General features: G+C 46.3%; 1 protein-coding gene across 1 annotated transcript in view; it reads left to right on the forward strand.

The window, feature by feature from the left end:
- Positions 1-1465: 1465 nt before the first annotated feature.
- Positions 1466-20180, forward strand: part of pappa2 (pappalysin 2) — a 54617-nt gene continuing 35902 nt past the window's right edge. Inside the window, exons 1-9 of the mRNA XM_068738041.1 lie at positions 1466-2420; positions 5011-5243; positions 5531-5758; positions 5910-6508; positions 12676-12824; positions 15435-15574; positions 16454-16607; positions 17003-17195; positions 17639-17772. Of these exons, the coding sequence (XP_068594142.1) occupies positions 1466-2420; positions 5011-5243; positions 5531-5758; positions 5910-6508; positions 12676-12824; positions 15435-15574; positions 16454-16607; positions 17003-17195; positions 17639-17772 (2785 nt within the window). The remainder of the gene's footprint in view (positions 2421-5010; positions 5244-5530; positions 5759-5909; positions 6509-12675; positions 12825-15434; positions 15575-16453; positions 16608-17002; positions 17196-17638; positions 17773-20180) is intronic.

A 20180-nucleotide genomic window follows, 5' to 3' on the forward strand; every position in this document is an offset into this window, starting at 1 on the left:
GCTGCTTGAGTAAATGTACTTAGTTACATTCCATGACTGAGTTACTTGAGAGGGAATAGGTTGTTTTTTGCACCATTGTGTTGTTGCAACTTTGACTTAAGTGAAAGAGATGAGATGAGATGAGATGAGATGAGATGAGATGAGATGAGATGAGATGAGATCAGGATAAAGACTTAAAACCCCCCCTAGACCAGAGAGACGGACAGTACAGGACTGAGTAAGGGAATGAGGAGAGAGGAGAGAGGAGAGGAGAGAGAGGATTTCCCTTGTAAAACACAAGTGTGAGGCAAAGGGAGGGACGTCCCCCCTCCACCTCCGCCTCCCCCTTCTCCCCTCCCCTCCCCACCACCTCCACCACACCTCCCCTACCGGTGATGTCAGGGCAGGGGCAGGGGCTCCCTGATAAAAAAAAACAAACCCTTTGGACTCGAGAGAATGAGAGAGAGAGAGAGAGAGAGAGAGAGAGAGAGAGAGAGAGAGAGAGAGAGAGAGAGATGGAGGAGGACATTACTATACTGCATGGGCCGGTGCAGAGGAGCGGAGCAGTCACTCTTCTGAGGCGCGCACACGGACGCACAACAAAATAAAACCGAAGAGAGAAGCTGACGCGCGCCTAAACCGCGATTATTCTAATATGATGGAGTGATATTTGCTCTCAGAGGTTCATGACAGGAGAGCTGCTGCTGTCTGCTCAACAAGTAGGACGGCCGACACTTTGCGCTGCACTTCAGTTCGCCTCCGGAGTGACTTTTGATTTTTTTTTTTTTTAAATATATAAGAGTTCTCCTGCGGTCCACCTTGCAGACATATTGGTTTTGGGAACGGGACGCACTAAATGATGATGCCACTGTGGGTCAGGTAAAAAGAAACGAGAGGCTTTACGCAAAGTCAGCATGGAGTGAATTCACCTGATTTATTTGTGCACTTCAGATCTGCAGCTAATCCTTTGTTCTTGTGATAAGAGGAAGCGCACTGCCTCAGTAGTCACTGATTACGTGTCTGTTGTTCTCAGTTGTGAAACAGTTTCTTTACTGAAACACAGACGCGCGTTTTCTTTGCGACCTGTAAACAGACACAAAGTGACAGATGCTGCAGACGTTTTGGGGAGCGTAGACGCGAACGGAACGGAACATATTTCGGACGAACTTCTGTGCTTTACCGAACATATACCAAGAGCCTCAATATGCAATAAGTTCCACGTGACACACTTTGAATGCACTGATCGTTGATCTGTAGATTTACTTCTAATTTCTTTGACAAAATACATTTATTTTAATCCCCCAAAAAGAGGCAGCCTGACAGACGTGACGTTGTTGAGGGTAAATGTGCGCAAACAAATCCAACAACCACAGTCTGGTGTGAGACCTGCTGCTGCTGATTTATAAGAGCTAACCCCACCACCACCACCACCACCACCACTTCATCTTCAACACAACCCGCTGAACACCTTCACTAACTCGAGACAATGTTGTTGATCAGACTACTGGCTATCTTCCTCATCCTTATCACCAACACGTGGCTGCTCAGCCCGGTTCGCTCCGACGCACTCCGCCGGTACAAACGCGCCATGGCCCGGCGGGCGGACCTCGAGCTCTCCAGGCTGGCAGGTGAACCCTGCACCGTCTCCGGCGTCTGGAGGTCCCGGCGGCAACCGCGCTCCGGCTCTCCGTCCCAACACCGCCCTCAAGCGGCCCGTCCGAGGACGCGCACGAGCCGGAGAGAGCTGTACGCTGTTGGGAGCGCTTCCGCGGTTTGTGCGGGAGGGTGCAGGTTTGACACCGGGGTGCACCGGTTCGCTCCGACGGGGGAAGATACGCGAGGCTGGGGCGACGCGGAGGACGTGGCGGTGGGAGCGACGCTTCCCGGGCAGCTCTTCGAGAAACGCTCCACTAACGACAATAGAGGGTCAAACCAGGTCCGCGAACACACCACACAGGAGCCCGGAGGGCAGAGCGTCTCCTCCTCCGGCCGCGCGAAGTCCCCACGCGCCTCCCGCTCCAGGTTCACCCGCAGCCTCGGCGGGACGTTTCCTTACGCGGACGACGGCAACTCCAGCTGGGAGAAAGTTTTCCCCGACAGCTCAACCGACACCACGGGGCTCCAGGTCCTCTACAGGCTGCGGCAGGATGATGGAGACCAGCAGTCCTCGACCGGGACCCTGGAGGACAGCACCGAGGACTACTCCGGGGAGATGGAGGAGGCGGATCCGCCCGCGAGCATGCCCGCCGGCAGCTCCTCTCCCTGGGGGAGTCCCGTGCCCAGGGTGCCCCCCTCCTGGATGACCGCGCTGTACTTCGGCGGGCGTCGGGAGCAGCTGAAGGTGAAGCCGGCCGCGGGGGTGGAGTTGCCGAGGGCCAAGTTCAGCCTGGAGCTGTGGGTGAAGCCCGAGGGGGGGCAGAGCAACCCGGCGATCATAGCAGGTGGGTGAAAAACAGGAGTGGGCTTTATTCTAAATAAGTTAACTTTATTCTGAATTAGTTAACTTTATTCTGAATAAATTAACTTTATTCTAAATAAGTTAACTTATTCAGAATAAATTAACTTTATTCTAAATAAGTTAACTTTATTCTGAATAAGTTAACTTTATTCTGAATAAATCAACTTTATTCTAAATAAGTTAACTTTATTCTGAATAAGTTAACTTTATTCTGAATAAATTAACTTTATTCTGAATTAGTTAACTTTATTCTGAATAAATTAACTTTATTCTAAATAAGTTAACTTTATTCTGAATAAGTTAACTTTATTCTGAATAAATTAACTTTATTCTAAATAAGTTAACTCTATTCTAAATAAATTAACTTTATTCTAAATAAGTTAACTTTATTCTGAATAAGTTAACTTTATTCTGAATAAATTAACTTTATTCTAAATAAATTAACTTTATTCTAAATAAGTTAACTTTATTCTGAATAAGTTAACTTTATTCTAAATAAGTTAACTTTATTCTAAATAAATTAACTTTATTCTAAATAAGTTAACTTTATTCTGAATAAGTTAACTTTATTCTGAATAAATTAACTTTATTCTAAATAAATTAACTTTATTCTAAATAAGTTAACTTTATTCTGAATAAGTTAACTTTATTCTGAATAAATTAACTTTATTCTAAATAAGTTAACTTTATTCTAAATAAGTTAACTTTATTCTAAATAAATTAACTTTATTCTGAATAAATTAACTTTATTCTAAATAAGTTAACTTTATTCTGAATAAGTTAGATTTATTCAAAATAAATTAACTTTATTTTAAATAAGTTAACTTTATTCTAAATAAATTAACTTTATTCTAAATAAATCACCAAACATTCTCTGGTTTCAGCTTCTCATGTGAGGATTTGCTCAGTTTTATATGATTGTTTTTTATTAATGATTGTACGCATGTTTGGGGTTTGGACTGTAGGTTGGATGTATTTTAAGATGTCAGTAAGATGTCATTTTATCAACCCATCACTGACTGGCGGTCGTGTTTAGAGCTGCAGCGGTTAATCGATTAATCAGTTAATTGATTAATCAGTTCATCGTTTGAGTAATTCTTTAAAGAAAAAACTGCCAAGAACTGCCTTGCTCGCAATTATTTTTAACAAAATGCCATTAACTTCAGATAGCAGCTTAATTAACCGTAACAACAACCACCGTTGTTATGTGGAGACAGTTCTTTTCTTCTTCTACCCTCTGATGACATCAGGAGGACACTGGCAGCACTCTTAGAGAGGACTGAGCAGCCGTCAAATCACCAACAACCAGGTGATCAAAGCAGAGAATAAGAACCAATAAGACAATCGCTTCCACCAGAAGATGAACAGAGCTGTCCGGACCCTCAGTCCGTCCCTCTCACCTGGCTCACCTGTGGGTCCATGTTGACCGTTACGTTTGAAAAGAACACCGACGTGACACAAAGGGAAGAGGATGAAAAGCGTACGCTGCAGATAGTGAGGGCAGAGCACGAGATGTGACGTCCGCTCACATTCACTCGCATCAAAAGATCCGACTCCATTGCTCAACTTCTCTCCCTCATTGCTTCCTGATGTGAGGCCACGGGCCGTTCTCTTGGAGAACAACAAACTGCCATTGTCTCCGCTAGACGTGACGTTGACGTCGGCTTGAGTCCTAATGGTGATTGATTATCTGAATGAAATCGGTTTGTTTCTACAATGTGTCCTTTATGGTTGTGTTACTGTACGCCGCTGGACAGACGCTGTCACGACGACACTGATTCTCTTCTTCTCAGTGGTGTGTGTTGTAATCACATCACTGCATCCGGGCCAGTGATGGAGGTGCTAATGTGTTCACTGACAGTATCCCCTGGGTGGTAGTGCTAGTGCCTCACAACATAAAGAGCACAGTTCCCATGAAGCTTGTTGTTACCTGTTGGCTGTCACTTCTTCAGCACCACTGTTACTGTAGTGCTGAGTGAGACACACACAGTGAGACACACACAGCCCTCCCCGTGTTGTTGATGCTTGATTAAGTGTGTAAAGTAGCACCTTCAGCATGTGTTCCAGTAGATATGCAGAGATCGGTACTAATGCATTTACATTTGGTAATGCAGTATAGTCCAGAGCCATAGCCTCCTAACCGCTGCTTTCTTTAACCATGGAAACCGGCTCACCTCCTGAGGGATTACTTCACACACACACACACACACACACACACACACACACACACACACACACACACACACACACACACACACACACGCGCGTTGGGGAGGGTGAAGGGGTTCCCTGACCCCTCGCTGTCCCAGTGTTACACATCTGGGGAGCAGATGTGGATCTGTGTGTGTCAGATGGAAACATCAGGGCCATGCCATGGCTGAGTGAAATACCTCCTTCCCCTCAGGCTCTCTGTCTGAGTGTCGGCCTCGCTGTGCCTCTCTGTCTGTGTTGCCCACAGAAAGAAAGAGAGGCACAGCGGTCGACTCTGCACGATAACGTTTTGCAGGTTTTGTTGTTTTCTATTAATAAAAAAAGGAATATTTGTCTTCTCCTCATTCCCCACTTTGCCATAGGTGTATTTGACAACTGTTCCCATTCGCTGAGTGAGAAGGGCTGGTCGGTAGGCATCCGCACAGCGGAGCCCGCCGGAGCCAAAGACGCACGCTTCTACTTCACGCTCCGCACGGACCGAGCCGTGAAATCCACCACCGTGTACAGCCACCAGCGGTACCGAGCCAACGCCTGGACCCACCTGATGGCCACTTACAACGGCCACAAGATGAGCCTGTACGTCGACGGAGCCAAGGTGTGTGCTTCTGCAGTTTGGTCGAGTTCGGTCATCCGCCTTCGTCACCGTCGACTCGCTGATGACTGAAATACAATGGTGGTGTTTTGACAAAGCGATCCCGACTCAAGGCCCACTCACTAGCTTCCTCCGGGTCTTTCACCCACGTCACATGATCTTCTATTTCCGAGGTCGTTATCGCCACAACAGCAGCCGTCACACCCCGGCAGACTAAATGTTCTCCTATTTAAAAAGTCAGTCGTTTATCAGGTTCATAACGTCATCTCTCCTCCACCCTCACCCCTCAGGTGGGAGAGAGCGGCCTCCAGGCGGGGAACCTCTACAGTCCCTTCATGAAGACGTGCAGAACCCTCTTCCTCGGCAGCAACCAATCGGATCAGGGCCACAGCTTCAGGGGCCACATAGGGGGCGTGGTCTTGTGGGGCTACGCCCGCTCTCACGGGGAGCTGCTGAAGCGGCCGCTTCTAAACAACAAAAGCGAGCCGCTCCTGGCGATGTGGGCCGACTTCAGTAAGGTATCTGACCGATTTCATTTCTACTCTTTCAGGATTTCTTTTTGATGTCATCATATTATTATCAGCGTTGCTTGTTTCATCATTATATATGGAAAGTGGTTGCTGTAGTATTGAAATTAATTAAAATATAAATTTTGCTTCTAACGTTGAGGTGCAAGAGCTATGGACTCCATACAAAGTTGGTCTCCATCCGACCATCATCGCCGCTCCCGTCCCCGAACAAGAACTCGTCTCCTCGTTCCTGCCGCCACCCTGCGGCCTGACACCCTGCGACAACATCGACATAATCTTTGGCTACAACAGCAACTGGCAGCTCCGTGCCACCAAGCGAGTTCGCTACCGGGTCGTCAACCTCTCCGACGACGACGGCGGGAACCCCACCGTGTCCGAAAACCAGATCCAGCTCCAGCACCGGGCTCTGACCGAGGCCTTTCGGCCTTACAACATCACCCTGGATCTGAGCGTGCACACTGCCAGAAACTCCAGCTTCCGACAGCGGTTCATCCTCAGCAACTGTCGAATTGGGAAGATCGGGAACCGTCAATGCGACCCCGAGTGCGACCACCCGAGGACAGGCCACGACGGAGGGGACTGCTTAAGACTGGGGCCCTGCTACAACTGGAAGAGGCAGGATGGAGTGTGTAACATGGAGTGCAACAGCATACACTACGACTACGACGACGGAGACTGCTGCGACCCGGAGGTCACCGACGTCTTCAAGACCTGCTTCGATCCCGAGTCCCCCGACAGGTGAGCTTAGGAGACAGCAGTCGCGTGGCAACACAGATACTCGTTTTATTCAAGTCCTTAACTTCCTGCACAGTTTTCAAATTAGAAACTGATTAGGAAAGTTTCTAATTATCTAATTATTATTAGTTTCTGGATTATCCACAGACTTTTATTGTGACACATTTGTGCAGGAAGTGTTTCCCCAAAAAACTGCAAAATAGAAGCAGCTGGGGAAAAAAAAGTGAATTAAACCAATATTTACGTTAGAGTAGAGAAACCCAGCAGCTGATTGGTGGGTGTGACATTATTCCACTGTTGTTTTTCTCATAGGATTAATGCTGGAATTCTGTTTCACTGAACTGATGGAGATAACAGATATCAGAGAGCAATGCCTCTACTTTATAATTTATGGTAATGGCAATTCTAGTTATTATTCTAAGATAAGGTGGAATTTAAATAGCAATTATCATCTTCGTCTGTGACAGAGAAAGACTCAGGGTAATATGCTGCATCTACACTGTGTGGTCCAGCGTCACTTGATTCACTTCCAGGAAGGTTGAGTTGAATTGAGAGCGTTTTAAGTGAATCGTTTTCAGGAGGAGGTCGTCTCCGGTCACAACCGTGTGATTAAATCAACAGGGTAGCGATCAGTCCATTGATACACTGTATATCAATCTATACTGAGACATTGATGAAGCCTACCTTGATGAGAGATGCAGCTGAAGCACCAGAGGGGTTGATATCAGCCGGTGAGGACAACATGTTTTTCCAGAGGAGAGAGGTCTCCGGACACAAAGGACCACTAATAAGACCGGTTCTCCCCGTGAGGCGAACGTCTCGTTGTGCTTCAGCGGGGAAGCAATACGCACAGATTAGTGCTCTCGCTTCCCCCCAGCGGTGTCAGAGCGAGCTCTGTGAGATGGGGACGCTGGGTGAAGGGGCCAGAGCGCACACTTATTTTGACTAAACAACTCGAGGGGCAGCCCCGCTGCCTTCTGTTGGGTCTGACCGACGGACTCCTGCAGAGCTCCAAATAGCTCGCATGAAGTCTGGCCGTGAAGTCGACGGCCCAGAGACCCCGTCCTGCATCCCAACTGTTTTACACTGGGCCGCTGGGAAACAGAACATTTCTATTAAACCATTTAGCGCTCGATGTCTGGAGCTGACACAGAGTGACGTCTTAACACAAGGATGTATTCATCAGGTCACATTGACTTCCCTCATAATCCAAATCCCAAACCTCGTCACTAAAGCAAAGCTCAACTTTCCACCTTCATATTGCTTATGTAGTCGTACTCCTACAGACATGTGGCTTCTGCTGTGTGATAATGTAGAACATTCAGTTGACTTGGTGGAGTCAACACCACTTTGAAACGTCTGATTCTATTAGTTTCAAGCCAAAAGGTTGCGAGAGGCAGAGAGCTTCCATGGATCAGAGACGAGCTTCTCTTCAGATAAACAAACTGTTCACATCATCACATTCTTTCAGAAATGACTGACCGTGATGGTTTATAGCTGCTGGACTATGAATAGAGGACAGATACGCTTTAGCACTCGCAGATGGCGAGGAGGAAAATGTGAAATGTATAAATGATCACATACCAACACAGGCTTATTGGTATTTTTGTCGGAAACTGGATCCGATGGCCAACTGTTGGGTAACGCGAGGGATACAAACTTCTTTTTTCCATTAGAGTCCCACTGACAGACACTTTGAATCCTGTCTCACAGCTGATTGTTCATTTATATGTGGTTATGACAAACATATGTGAAAAAAACAACATCAGAATCCCCATCAAGTCCCCGTCTTTTGTCCCGATTTAAAATGTTTGATGACTCGTGAGACGATCAGCGACGCCGGTCATTTAACAACACATCCTGTGGATCCTAGTAGCAGTGAACAGAACAACATCTAGAGAGAGATGCGTTTGGAGTTTCATCTGCATGCACTTCCTGCGCTGCAGTGACACTCAGCCGGCTGCAGGACAAGAAGAAAGGAAGCAGAATCCACAGACAGGAATGCGTTCCGGTTGATTCCACCGTTTGATTTATGCAGCAGCAGCGGCGGCCGACAGGTTAGCGAAGAACAACGCGATAAACACTTGAAGAAAGCTGGAGTTTATCACTTCTTCTGCTCCTTCCTTACCCAAAACACAAGAGGAGCTTGAGCAAGGCACTTAACCTCCAACAGGTGGACCTGGACGGCTTCAAACAGGCTTCACAGTGTTGCACTGTGTGAATGTGAAACCGGCTGTTGCTAGAAAAGAACACGTTGCCTGGTTGACACAGGTTAAAGATGGGTAAGAGAAGAAAGAGTTACGTGTGTGTGTGTGTGTGTGTGTGTGTGTGTGTGTGTGTGTGTGTGTGTGTGTGTGTGTGTGTGTGGTCTCATCGCGCGGCCATAATGCAGGAAGTGTGTCACGAGTAAACGGTGATTTCCGTCGTCTTGTCATGAGCTCGGTGGGATGGACGCAGCGAGACGGACTGGAGGAAACACAGATGGGTAGTTGTTGTGGTCAGATGTTCCCTGGGCTCAGCCGGAGCTCTCCACCCTGCAGAGAGGAGATGGACTCTAATGAAACGAGCTGGACAGCAGACAGCGCTCCGCTCTGTTGTTTTGGTCCGGTCCTCAATTATATGAAAAGCTCAGTGATTTATCCTCCGTTTAATTTGATGGTTATTGCAAAAATGATATTCCAACAAGAACACATGAAAATGCTTCCACCGTACTTACCTTTGGGTAATAATAACTGGAGTCTGTTGGAGTTTGATGCATGACAGGCAGTTGGAGAGATCCATGTAATGTGTAGATGTTGATGTGAGCACGGCTCTGGACTGGATCTGGTTTTGTGAACTTTTCTGCATGAGAGACATCCATAAATAATGGACAGTTTGTGCTTCTGCGCACGCCTGGTCTCGCTCTCCTGGTTTCAAACACGACGCTTGGGCTGTGGCCCCGCGCCGCCATGACGCCGACGCACAAGACGCCCTTCAGCGCCTGAATGAGACGCACCGGGCTACACAAACAACATGCGTGTCGTCATCAGACGCTCATAGCGGACGTAGTGTTAAGAGCGACACGGTCCTCTGAGGGCGGGGTGGGAGGACTTTCACTCAGGGGACCGGCGTTCGTGTCCTGTGTGACACCAGAAGAGAGACTTTTACTCACGACCTCGCGTCACGTGACGTTCTGTGGTCTGTTACGTTATTTCAAGCCAAGCCGTGAGGTTTTGTCTAACGGTGGAGTGAATCCATCCATCACACGTAAAGACGGCGGAACACAAAACAGTCCGGTCTTCTCCGCTTGGTTTTCAACATGGCGGCCGGGCTGACGAGCTTCCTCATTTCACAGCTACATTACTGCGCTGCAGTTCGGTGAGCCCGCTGCCTCGCTTCATTTGCATAAAGTTGAAGTTTGAGTCACGGTTACGTAAACTCAGATCATCAGTCAACTCGGGCGTCAGGTCGGTCACGCATAAGATCTGTCAACTTCACACACGTTAACGGATTTGATGCGTCTCGACCTGAAGCGGTTCTGTTGCCAACAACGTGTTACAATGTTAACCGCTTCACGGTCATGGCTTTCACCCAAACCGCAAAATATGCCGAGCCGGACTTTGCATGTCTGCGTTTGTCCCAACGGTCTCAGCGGAGAGACAGTTAACGTGAAGATGGCGTCTGTGGAGCATGAAACGTTTCTGATACTTTGGGATCTGTGTTTTTGATGTTCTGATACTGTTTTTTAGTTCTTCTCTCTGCGCTCTCTGCCAGTTATTCAGATTACGGGACCCTATATGTGTGCAGCTGCAGCTCGCCGGTACAGAGCCAGACGTTTTCTGTTTTCCAAACCAGCTGCTGTCATGAAACAAATTTGTTGTTGAGAGCCAGTTCTAGAGCGATGGCCAGGTACATTGCAGAGTCTGGCAGCACAAGAAAGAAAAGGGAGCGTCTGGAGGGGAAAGATGGACAGCGAGAGAGAGAGAGAGGGAGAGAGGGGGAGAGAGGGAGAGAGAGAGGCAAAGGTGGAGGGAGAGTGATTGGGTGGCAGGGGACATTTAAGCTGAGACACATGTCCAACATTTGCTAACGGTTTTTGGTCTGCAAATCCTGAGCGCTAGGAGCTCCAAGCTACTCCCCTGAAGGAGCAAGACGTTTCACAAACACGTGAATCTGGTGAAAGCTTGTGAGGCCGTAACCACCGACCCTCTGTTAAGCCCCACCCCCCTTAGCTACTGTGCTATACACTCTTTCACAGCTCGTAAACAATGGCGACGTGTGGAAGTTTGGCAGCGGAAGCGTGGCGGAGTGCAATAAGCTTGTCAGGTTAAGCGAGGCTGTTAGCCACCAAAGATCGACACTGTGATCTAGATCTGTGTGCTATTAGTGAGCGAGCAAGAGAAAGTGTGAGCACCACATGTCTACGACTACATTGTGTGTCGTAACGTTCAGACGCTCAGAGTTTTGAGTCTATTGAGTTATAAATCAGTCCGGTGGTCGTCAACACCTTTAAGAACCATAGCCGCTGTTTAACGAGTGACCCGCGTTAACTGAGGACTCTCAGAACAGAACACTTAGACGTCCTCTTAAAAGCCTTCAATCACTTTCAACACAAGTACCCGTCTGTGTTTATTATCTACGCCAACCGTTTACGGTAGGTACGACCGGCGACCCCGGGACGGAAAGTCACCAGTTAACACTGTAACACTGTAACACTGTAACACCGGTGACGGTTTTAACTGCTCACTCATCTGACGTCTGCGTCCAAACACCGCTTCAAGAATCATGAAGCGCTGTTCTCATCTTGCTGAACTGTGGCTAGGCGGACAGCAGGGTCGTCCTTCAATCAGACGATCGGCGGTTCGATCCCGGGCTCCGCTGGTCGCATGTCGACGTGTCCTTGAGCGAGACACTTAACCCTTTAGCTCCCGTAGCTGTGCCCACGGTGTGTGAATGTCATGCGGTCGTAAAGACTAGAAAGTACAGTCCATTTACCGTTACGTGTCACAGACTTGCCACAGAACTCATTTTCTGCGACGATCCAAAAAATCCAGTCGAGTAAACTCTGAAAGTAAATTTTCCTGAGGTTTTTACGGTCCCCTGCTCACCTGTGAAGTCCTTCAGGCTGTTGGAACAATGCAAGCAGCGCTGAGCCAAAGCTGATGTATTGTTTTTAACGAGCAATTATATAAATTATATTTCTGATGGAGAAAAAAGAGAAAAGAAAGTACTTCCTAATCTGTAAAGATTGTTGCACGATTAAGTAATATTCAGAAATCTGACCCCCGGCTGTGCTCCATCAAAAGCATCGACTTATTTATTCATAAAACTAATCATCCAAACACACTTAGAAGATTCAAGTCCGGCTTAATGTGAACACAGTTAGCCTCACAGCTGAACTTGATCAAACCTCCTGCTGTACAAACACAACGTGAAACAATAATCCATTACGTTACAGTCTTTGAAAAACACTTCACTAATAAAACGAAGCACGATTCATACATTTACACATGAACTGATTTGACCCAACGCTGTACCGACGCCGACTAGACCCCGTCGATATATATTATTACCTCGGCCTGTGTGTACTACACAGATACACTCATACTCCTACTGACACCCCCCCACTGCAGGTTCTCTCCGACCCGCCAAGGCCCAACCCAACCCTAATTTACAGCTCTGTAGGTTAGCTACGTACGCGTTAAAGAGAATTCAACGTTCCTAAATTCACCATCACAACGCTAAGTTGTTTCTCTGTTCTCAGTGAGTAAAGGCACACACTAACATATTGGAAAACGCACTCGTTTACCTTCATTTTGTGGGATTTATCGTCTTTCATTTATCGTTCCAGCTTAGCTTAGCATAAAAGCTACAAGCATGTTTTCCCACAGCTGGCTGTCCAACCCCAAAGCAGCCTGTTCTTTGTTGCACTTAAAAGGTTAACATGTGGCAAGTTAAACCCGCGGTTTAAACTAAACCACTGAACTATACACCTGAAACCTTCTAGTAACAGGTGCAGAGCAGGAGATGCTAATCAGTCAGAGTCTCTCAAGAGAAAAAGGTCCATGAACGCTCACAGCATACATGGTCAGTAAAGTCTGCACCTGTGCGTTGCGTACCAGACCTTAACTGACATGTTAGGTATGATATTCTTCATCTGTTCGCTCTTCTTCGTCGTCGTGTTCCTGCAGGGCCTATATGAGCGTGAAGGAGCTGAAGGAGGAGCTGCACCTGAGCGGCAGCGACACGCTCAATGTTTTCTTTGCCAGCAACTCGGTACGAGAAGAGCTGGCGGGAGCTGCGACGTGGCCGTGGGCCAAAGAGGCTCTAACCCACCAAGGTGAGTTAAACCACGTCAAACTGCTGCTTGTTATAGAGATATATATATATATATATATATATATATATATATATATATATATCTATCTATATATAACTGTCACGTCGTCTTCATACCATTATCTCTCTCCTCTTTCTTTTTTGCTCCTTCACCCAATTCGTCCGTATTCTCTTGTTTCGATTCATCCCTTCATCTCTTCCCTTGCCCTCCATCCTTTGCTCTCTGCTTTGTTGAGATGCTAACGAGTGGAGCGAGTGGGGTTGGCGGGGATTTTCCCGGCACGTTGCCCCTTTCCTGTTCCAATCGTTAGGCCTCTTTCCACTGGAAACGGCTCATCAACCCAACAACAACCAAACAAACAAACGGCAGCGTGGGCTCCTGAGAGGTGGTTGGGGGGGGCAGGTTGTTTGAGGGTGTTGTTCGCTGCACAGATTTGAATGTGATATTGGGCTTTATAAATAAAATGGACGTGACCAGTGTACCATTGTTGCCACCAATGCCCAGCTGTTCGTTATTAATTATTATACGATTCATTATTTATTCATCGTTTAAGTACGAGGACTTTCTGCTTTTCCTTAGTTTATATAATTAGGATTCTTATATTTATCCATTTTTTGACGGTCAGATGTTTTAATGTAAAACAAGATGTTTTATTGAGAGCTGAATGTCACGTTGAGCTCTGGTAACTTCTGCTGGGAAGTTGTTGTTTAAAATGTGAAAGAATAAATTGATAATTGATCAATCAAAAAGGTAACCGGCTGATTCAATGAAGGTCTTATAAGCACAACACAGGTGGAGTTTTATAACCACATTACACACATCAAATTAGCAAGTTTATGTCTCAAATTAGAATGAAATTAGGCCAAAATGATTACGCAGCACAATCAAAGCACAACAACACTATTAAACAAAATCAAACTATATTTAAACGAGCTTTTAGCACATGATTAAGTTGTAACCCGTTGATTTAAAGGAAGAGGAGTTGTGTTTCTTTCTTTCTTTGCCAAACCACTTTTGTTAAAATTTGAGTAAACAGATGTTTTTGCTCTCGGAGGAGCTGGACAACAGCTCCCTGTGAACACAGGCTGTCGAATAACGAACTTAGACTTCCCCTGGTTTCACTGCGCCCAGCTGCTTTTTAGAAAAAGCTTTAATTTTATTTTGGGATAATAACTGTAATTACATAATCTAATATGTTGTTGTTCTGTGGCTGTATGAGCTGGAGAGAGGTTTTGAACAGGAATGCTTAATGCTACCGTTCATATTGTCAGAGCAGAACTCTCTGCTGAGCTTCAGCCGCTCAGCATCTGTCCCCGTTTAAACAGATGACGAGGCGACTCCTGTTGTTTACTGTCGTCGCATTTAACGTCTTCATTGTTCAACGTCTCCGCCACGGAATACGCTGCTTCTAATTAGAAGACCAATAACTGTCACGTCTGCTCTTGATTCTGTGATTATCAGCACACTGCGCTCACAGGCGGTCCTCGTAAGAACAGCTGATTTTAAAAACGGAGTTCTTTGGAATACTTGATGATTTGCATTTTGATTTAGAACATTGTTATTTTTATGTATGCATTATGTTTTTAGAGAAATCCTGCGTCCAGATCCACACCTAAAAAAAAAGAATTCTGACTTTCTACCAAACTGGACTGAGATCTGGAAACATATTTTGAGATATCCTGTTAACTACCGAACACACCAACGAACTAAATACTCAACCTCCGAGGCGTGAGCAGCAGCATCCCAGCACAAAGGAGTGAACTTTGAGGATTTTAGTACACAGGTTTCAACATGTACTTCAGAGCAGGGTCATGTGCTTATGGAACATAAAGATGCTCTGTTTCCACTGTGTTCTTCTGTCTGCTCGTTAAAGAGAGCTCCTCCAGCTTCTGTGTGATTAGACCCGAGGCCCGACTTTCTCTCCGTTTCCTCGTTGTGATCCTGAAGCCATCCACCCGACCTTTCACACTGCGTTAACGGCGGCTCTCCTCCCGATACGCTGCGATACATTTCTAACGCTTCAAACGTCTCAAACACACTCTTATAGTCCGGCAGCTCTCCGGTTATACCGGCTCTCTCCATTGTGTGTCAGTGATTTTGTGCATTCCTCTAGATTCACAGCATGTCCACCCGCGGCCACGTAACAGTATCCAGTTTCCTGTTTTTGGTTTAAAGTGCTTAAGTTTTACTGCTTTTCTAATTGGTTTGAAATGCCACAGTGCTTACTGTTTTTACAATGGAGGTTTGTTGCTCCGTTGGAAATTCTGTGGCAGAGAGTCAAACTGGAGCTGAATTGCCAGACAGCTGGTGGTTAGAATCTGGACTTAACAGCAACGCCGCATTAGTTTTGTTGGGCGTGTCTTGCCGTAGAGCACTAAACCTGTTTGAGGTTACTTTTGGAAATCACGTCAGTGTGATGGAATGTCAGGGTCAGGGTTAGTCTTGAAAGAGAAAGCTATTTTAGATTTGTACCTTGCGATGGCGCAAATGAAATAAATCTCACATTTTCCATCACTTGAAACATTTTGTATTCACTGTTTAATCAAAAGACGAACACATTTAGATAGTAATAATGTTATGACCCGTATGAATTTGATCTCTTGTCCTCAGGTGGGATGGTGCTGAACCCGTCCTACTTTGGCACCATGGGTCACCACAACACCATGATCCATGAGATGGGCCACATCCTTGGACTGTACCATGTCTTTAAGGGGGTGAGCGAGCGGGACTCCTGTGATGACCCATGTCAGGTACGACTGTTCAATCGTCTCCTCTTGATAATACTCACAACTAGAACATTTCACAAGAATATATATATATGCACACATGCCGATGTTACCGGTAGTATCATTGAGGTTCTGTTATTCAGAATATTTTTCCTGCTCCGCTCCACTCTGACCGTGATGTCATCGCTCTAGCACTTAACGAGCCGTGCAATACACACCCATTATAAAATCTGAAACGGACCCAAAATGTTCCTGACACTTAATCTGTGACTTCATGAAAACTGTGCTAGCTAGCAAAATGTCCATTGGGCTCAATAACGTCCATCGTTTTGTCTACGTTTTAAGCTTTGAATCATTTTTCTACGTTAAAGTATGGCTGGTCAATATGGGCCCAAAGTTAACTGTTTGTTTTTGCTCTCATCACGCCGAAACCCCATTCAAGTGAATGGAGCCATTTTTCTCAGTTATTTGCGATTTTCGGGAAAGCGGCTGGGCGAATCGCTGAGAAAAGTCATAGCACAGGATTCCCAATCAGGCTGCAGGTTTTTTTTTGCGCAGGTGTTGGCAACGCTGCGCGACGAGAAGCGCGGCAAACTTTTGTATTTTTGGCCGGAAGAAGATGATTATTAAACCTGCGGGATTATCGTCAGTGTGGCTTTGTTTTTTTTGGTCACATAAAAATGTCTTATTCAGCGTTTGGTTGTACTTAGCTCCTCCCTCTCGGGTCACTTCTGGCTGCAAAAATATATGCTACTTTTTGTGGGAAAGCGTCTACGCTTGTAACGTTCTTTATATGAACTTCTTTCAATGTCTGCTGTCTGTAAAGTATGCACACACCCCCCGGGTTGAGCTTTTCACTCCTCTGTGATCGTTTGCTAGTAGTTCTGTCACATACTCTTGCAGGAGACCACCCCCTCCATGGAGACAGGAGATCTGTGTGCCGACACCGCACCGACACCCAAATCCAAAGCCTGCCACGACCCCGGAGCCGTCAACGACACCTGTGGACTCACCATGTACCGTGACACGCCTTACAGCAATTACATGAGTTACACAGGTACAGTGGATCATATCATTAACAGCAGGTGTACCGTCAGAGATGTCCAACAGAACCATTGACCCACAGAACAAGTAGACCGTACGCCGTACAGAAGAGCGAGGACATAAAGTAGACTCCATGTAACATCCTACTGCAAAATCAGGAATACAAAACACCCGGTTCTTCATTACTGCTGCTCTTGAATCATTTTTTGGGGACATGTTATGACATATCAAGTGAAAAGACATGAGGCTCTCATGGAAAGTAATGCACCTCTTGACATTTGTAACACAAGCAAGTACAACTACGACATAAACGTCATGCAAACAACTTGTTTTGTTAGGACTCAGCTGGCTAATCCAAGGTGTTTGTGATGATTACCTGGACCTTTTCTTTGCATTGCACCCCGTCAGATGACAACTGCACCAACCATTTCACACCCAACCAAGTGGCCCGGATGCACTGTTATCTTGACTTGGTCTACCAGAACTGGCTGACGGAGCAGCAACCCGCCCCCATCCCTCTGGCCCCCATAGTGACGGACCAGAGTCCGGATTCTGTCTCAATCTATTGGCTTCCGCCTATAAGGGGACCCCTCTACCAGAGGTACGACTGCATGGGTTCTTCATTTACATGTGTAGTTATGTCTGCTGTCTGCACTATACTGTTCAAACCAACAGTGTAACAGCTGATGGACATGTAATGAGAACAATCAGGGGAGTTGATGCCTGCTTCTACCTCCCAGCATCTTCTTAATTGGTTCATGTTCCGTATTCACCAGCGCACAATGACCACCTGAACACGTAGAATGCGGTCACGTCATACTCTCACTTTATGTGATTACATGAGCAATAAACAACTGGCCCGTGTGCAGCACAGGAGGGGATTCTCCACATGGTTATAGCTCCAGATCAGGCCAGAAGACGGCTGCATTTGAAATGACTTAGGCCTCGTTGTTCCTGCATTATCGTAGGTCTGAAGAGAGACGTATTTGTGAGAGAAGAAGTGGGATGTTTCCTAATCGGCAGCCTTGTTCCCTTATGTCCCAGCTCCTCCTTCCTCGTGTCTGGTATCAACTGTGGAGACTGTGAGGCGGACGGCGTTCTCCACCAGTACGCCTCCGAGGCCACCTCACCTCGCATCTGTGACACGTCAGGCTACTGGACGCCCGAGGAGGCAGTCGGTCAGTCAAGAATCACTGTGTGTCCAAAGAGACACACAGTGTCCTTCTTAATGCACCCCTTCTGTTTTACATTAGCTGATCAAAATAGATCATTTTTCTACTATTGGAATTCATTTAAATAATAATACATGAACACCAGTAGAGGCAATTATTGATGACTCCTCTTTCACCCTAAAAATCTAAAATCATACACTCTTCACTGTCAATGATGTGGTCTTCAGGTTTGAGTTTGTGTCCTTGAGTTCTACTTGTGTCTCTGGTTTAGACACACACACACACACACACACACACACACACACACACACACACACACACACACACAGACACACACACACACACACACACACACACACACACACACACTTCTCCACCCTGTAAACTTCAGGTGCGTGCGAGGCTAATGGCTCCTGGACGAGGAAAAAGCAGAAAATCATTAAATGATAATTGCCCTCAGCTACAGACTTCTCTCTGTCTCCGTCTTGTTTAGGATTATTAGGCGAGCCGTCTGCTCGCTCATGTTTGGGTGATGTTCGAACGTTGAACCTCAGTCATAAACAAAAGTGAATCTCGTAGCGCTGCACTGTGAAACACGACGCGTCACGTCAGCACATGGTCCTTGTTATTCCAATCCCGGGTTCCTTTGGCATGAGATGTAGAGTAACGGAGGAGAAGAGACGAGAAGGAACACGAGGAAGCAGAGAGGGAGAAAGAGATCTGACGAGCGCAACAACACTCTCCTTCTCCTCCTTCTCCTCCGCGGTAACTCTACCCAAGTATGTGGAAATCCTCGGCTGGAATTTACGCTTTGAAAACAAGCGGCGAGGAGGAACGGGGGGGATTAGGGCTCCCTCTCCGTCGCTGCGGGACCATAATGATGATAAAGAGTCAATTACAGTCTTACTCTAAACAGTGGTATGCACACAGCTGAGGAGACAGCCAGTCTGCTGGCTTCCCCGTCTCCTTTTCACCCGCTCCCCCTTCTGAAGAGGACGATGCCCCGGGTCACTTTGTCAGCCGGCGGAGACGGCCGACATCTCCCTCACGGCTCGCAACGCAAAATACAAGTTGGCTCCAATTGTTGCCAACATTGTCCGTTTACGTTTCCGTAAAATGTTGCCCGTGTTTAAACCTCCTGGTCTGGTCCAGGAGCCTGAGACCCCGCTGAGAGGGATTCTATTTGTTTATGTGCTGCTTTCAGCATTAAAGTGGTTCATAATTCAAAACGAGAACGTTCACTGTGCTGTGAGCAGAGAGAGGGGATTAAGGTAGAAGTCCAGACCTGTACGGATCACATTTCTAAGCCGACTGATGGATGAAGATGGAAATGTGTAATACGTGAGCAGGAAATGAGTCGTGGCCGCAGGAAAATTAATAATAATATAGGTTGAGGAAGAATTAAAGAGGAAGAAAGAACATCAAAAAATGAAACGTCACGAACCACGTATTTCTGTAGACGTACAAGAATGTAAAGAAAAGGATAGTTGAAGTATTACTATTCACTTAAATGTATCAATAATGATTTATGGATGCAAACAATCCATACATCTGTATACGTGTCTCCAGAGCTAATTGTATAACATCGTGAGGACTGGACTAATTAAAACGCTAAATCTTATATTTAATCATTTTATGAAATGAAATGACAGAATGTGTCCATAATGTTGTCATGCCTTTAAAGCCAGATGAACGTCATCACTAGCAGTAAATACGTCTACTCTGGACCAGGACCCCCCCAGACCTCCACCCATCATGGCTCCCATGTTCACTCCGGTCGGGGGCGTTGATGACTTATATTCATTTCATTTATTCCGATGAATCCTTGTATTCAAACTGAGGATTTTAAAATATGACAACTGACTTCATTCAAAAACCTCAATAAAAGCTTTGAGATCAAAATAAACACATTTGGTACAAAAAGTGACGTCAGCTGAATTTACAAGGATGAAAATCAACAAGCACATTGAGCGACGCTCCCTCCAGACTGCAGCACGCGTGTCAGATCGTTATTAATATGTCTGGCACTTCAGAACGCAGGCAGCTAATGGCAGCAGTTTACGGTTCTGGTTCATTTTTTATGCCGGTTCAGGCCGATGACGTCGACCGTTTAACCGTGTGAAATGCGTAACGCCTCATCACCATCAGGGTCTTTATTTGGCTTTCTGGGAATAAAACTACTGCGCTGCGATTCCATTGTGCTAATTACCAACGCTAACAGCGGTCGGCTCGTCGTGCCGGGTGTCACGGCGTTACCGCGGCGCTTTGAACGCCTGCCATGCTCGAGGTCAGCGAGCAGCACTTTCTTATTCGCACTCAACTGGAACATTCTGCTCTCTCTTGTTAGTCATGAGAGTGGGTTTGCTGGTGACTGTTAAAAGTAATACTGAGACCTTTGTTCAGTCGCTCGCTAC

This window comes from Cebidichthys violaceus, unplaced genomic scaffold (genome assembly GCF_023349555.1).
Source record: "Cebidichthys violaceus isolate CVI_PGR_0920_01 unplaced genomic scaffold, fCebVio1.0.p SCAF_8, whole genome shotgun sequence".
NCBI lineage: Eukaryota > Metazoa > Chordata > Actinopteri > Perciformes > Stichaeidae > Cebidichthys > Cebidichthys violaceus.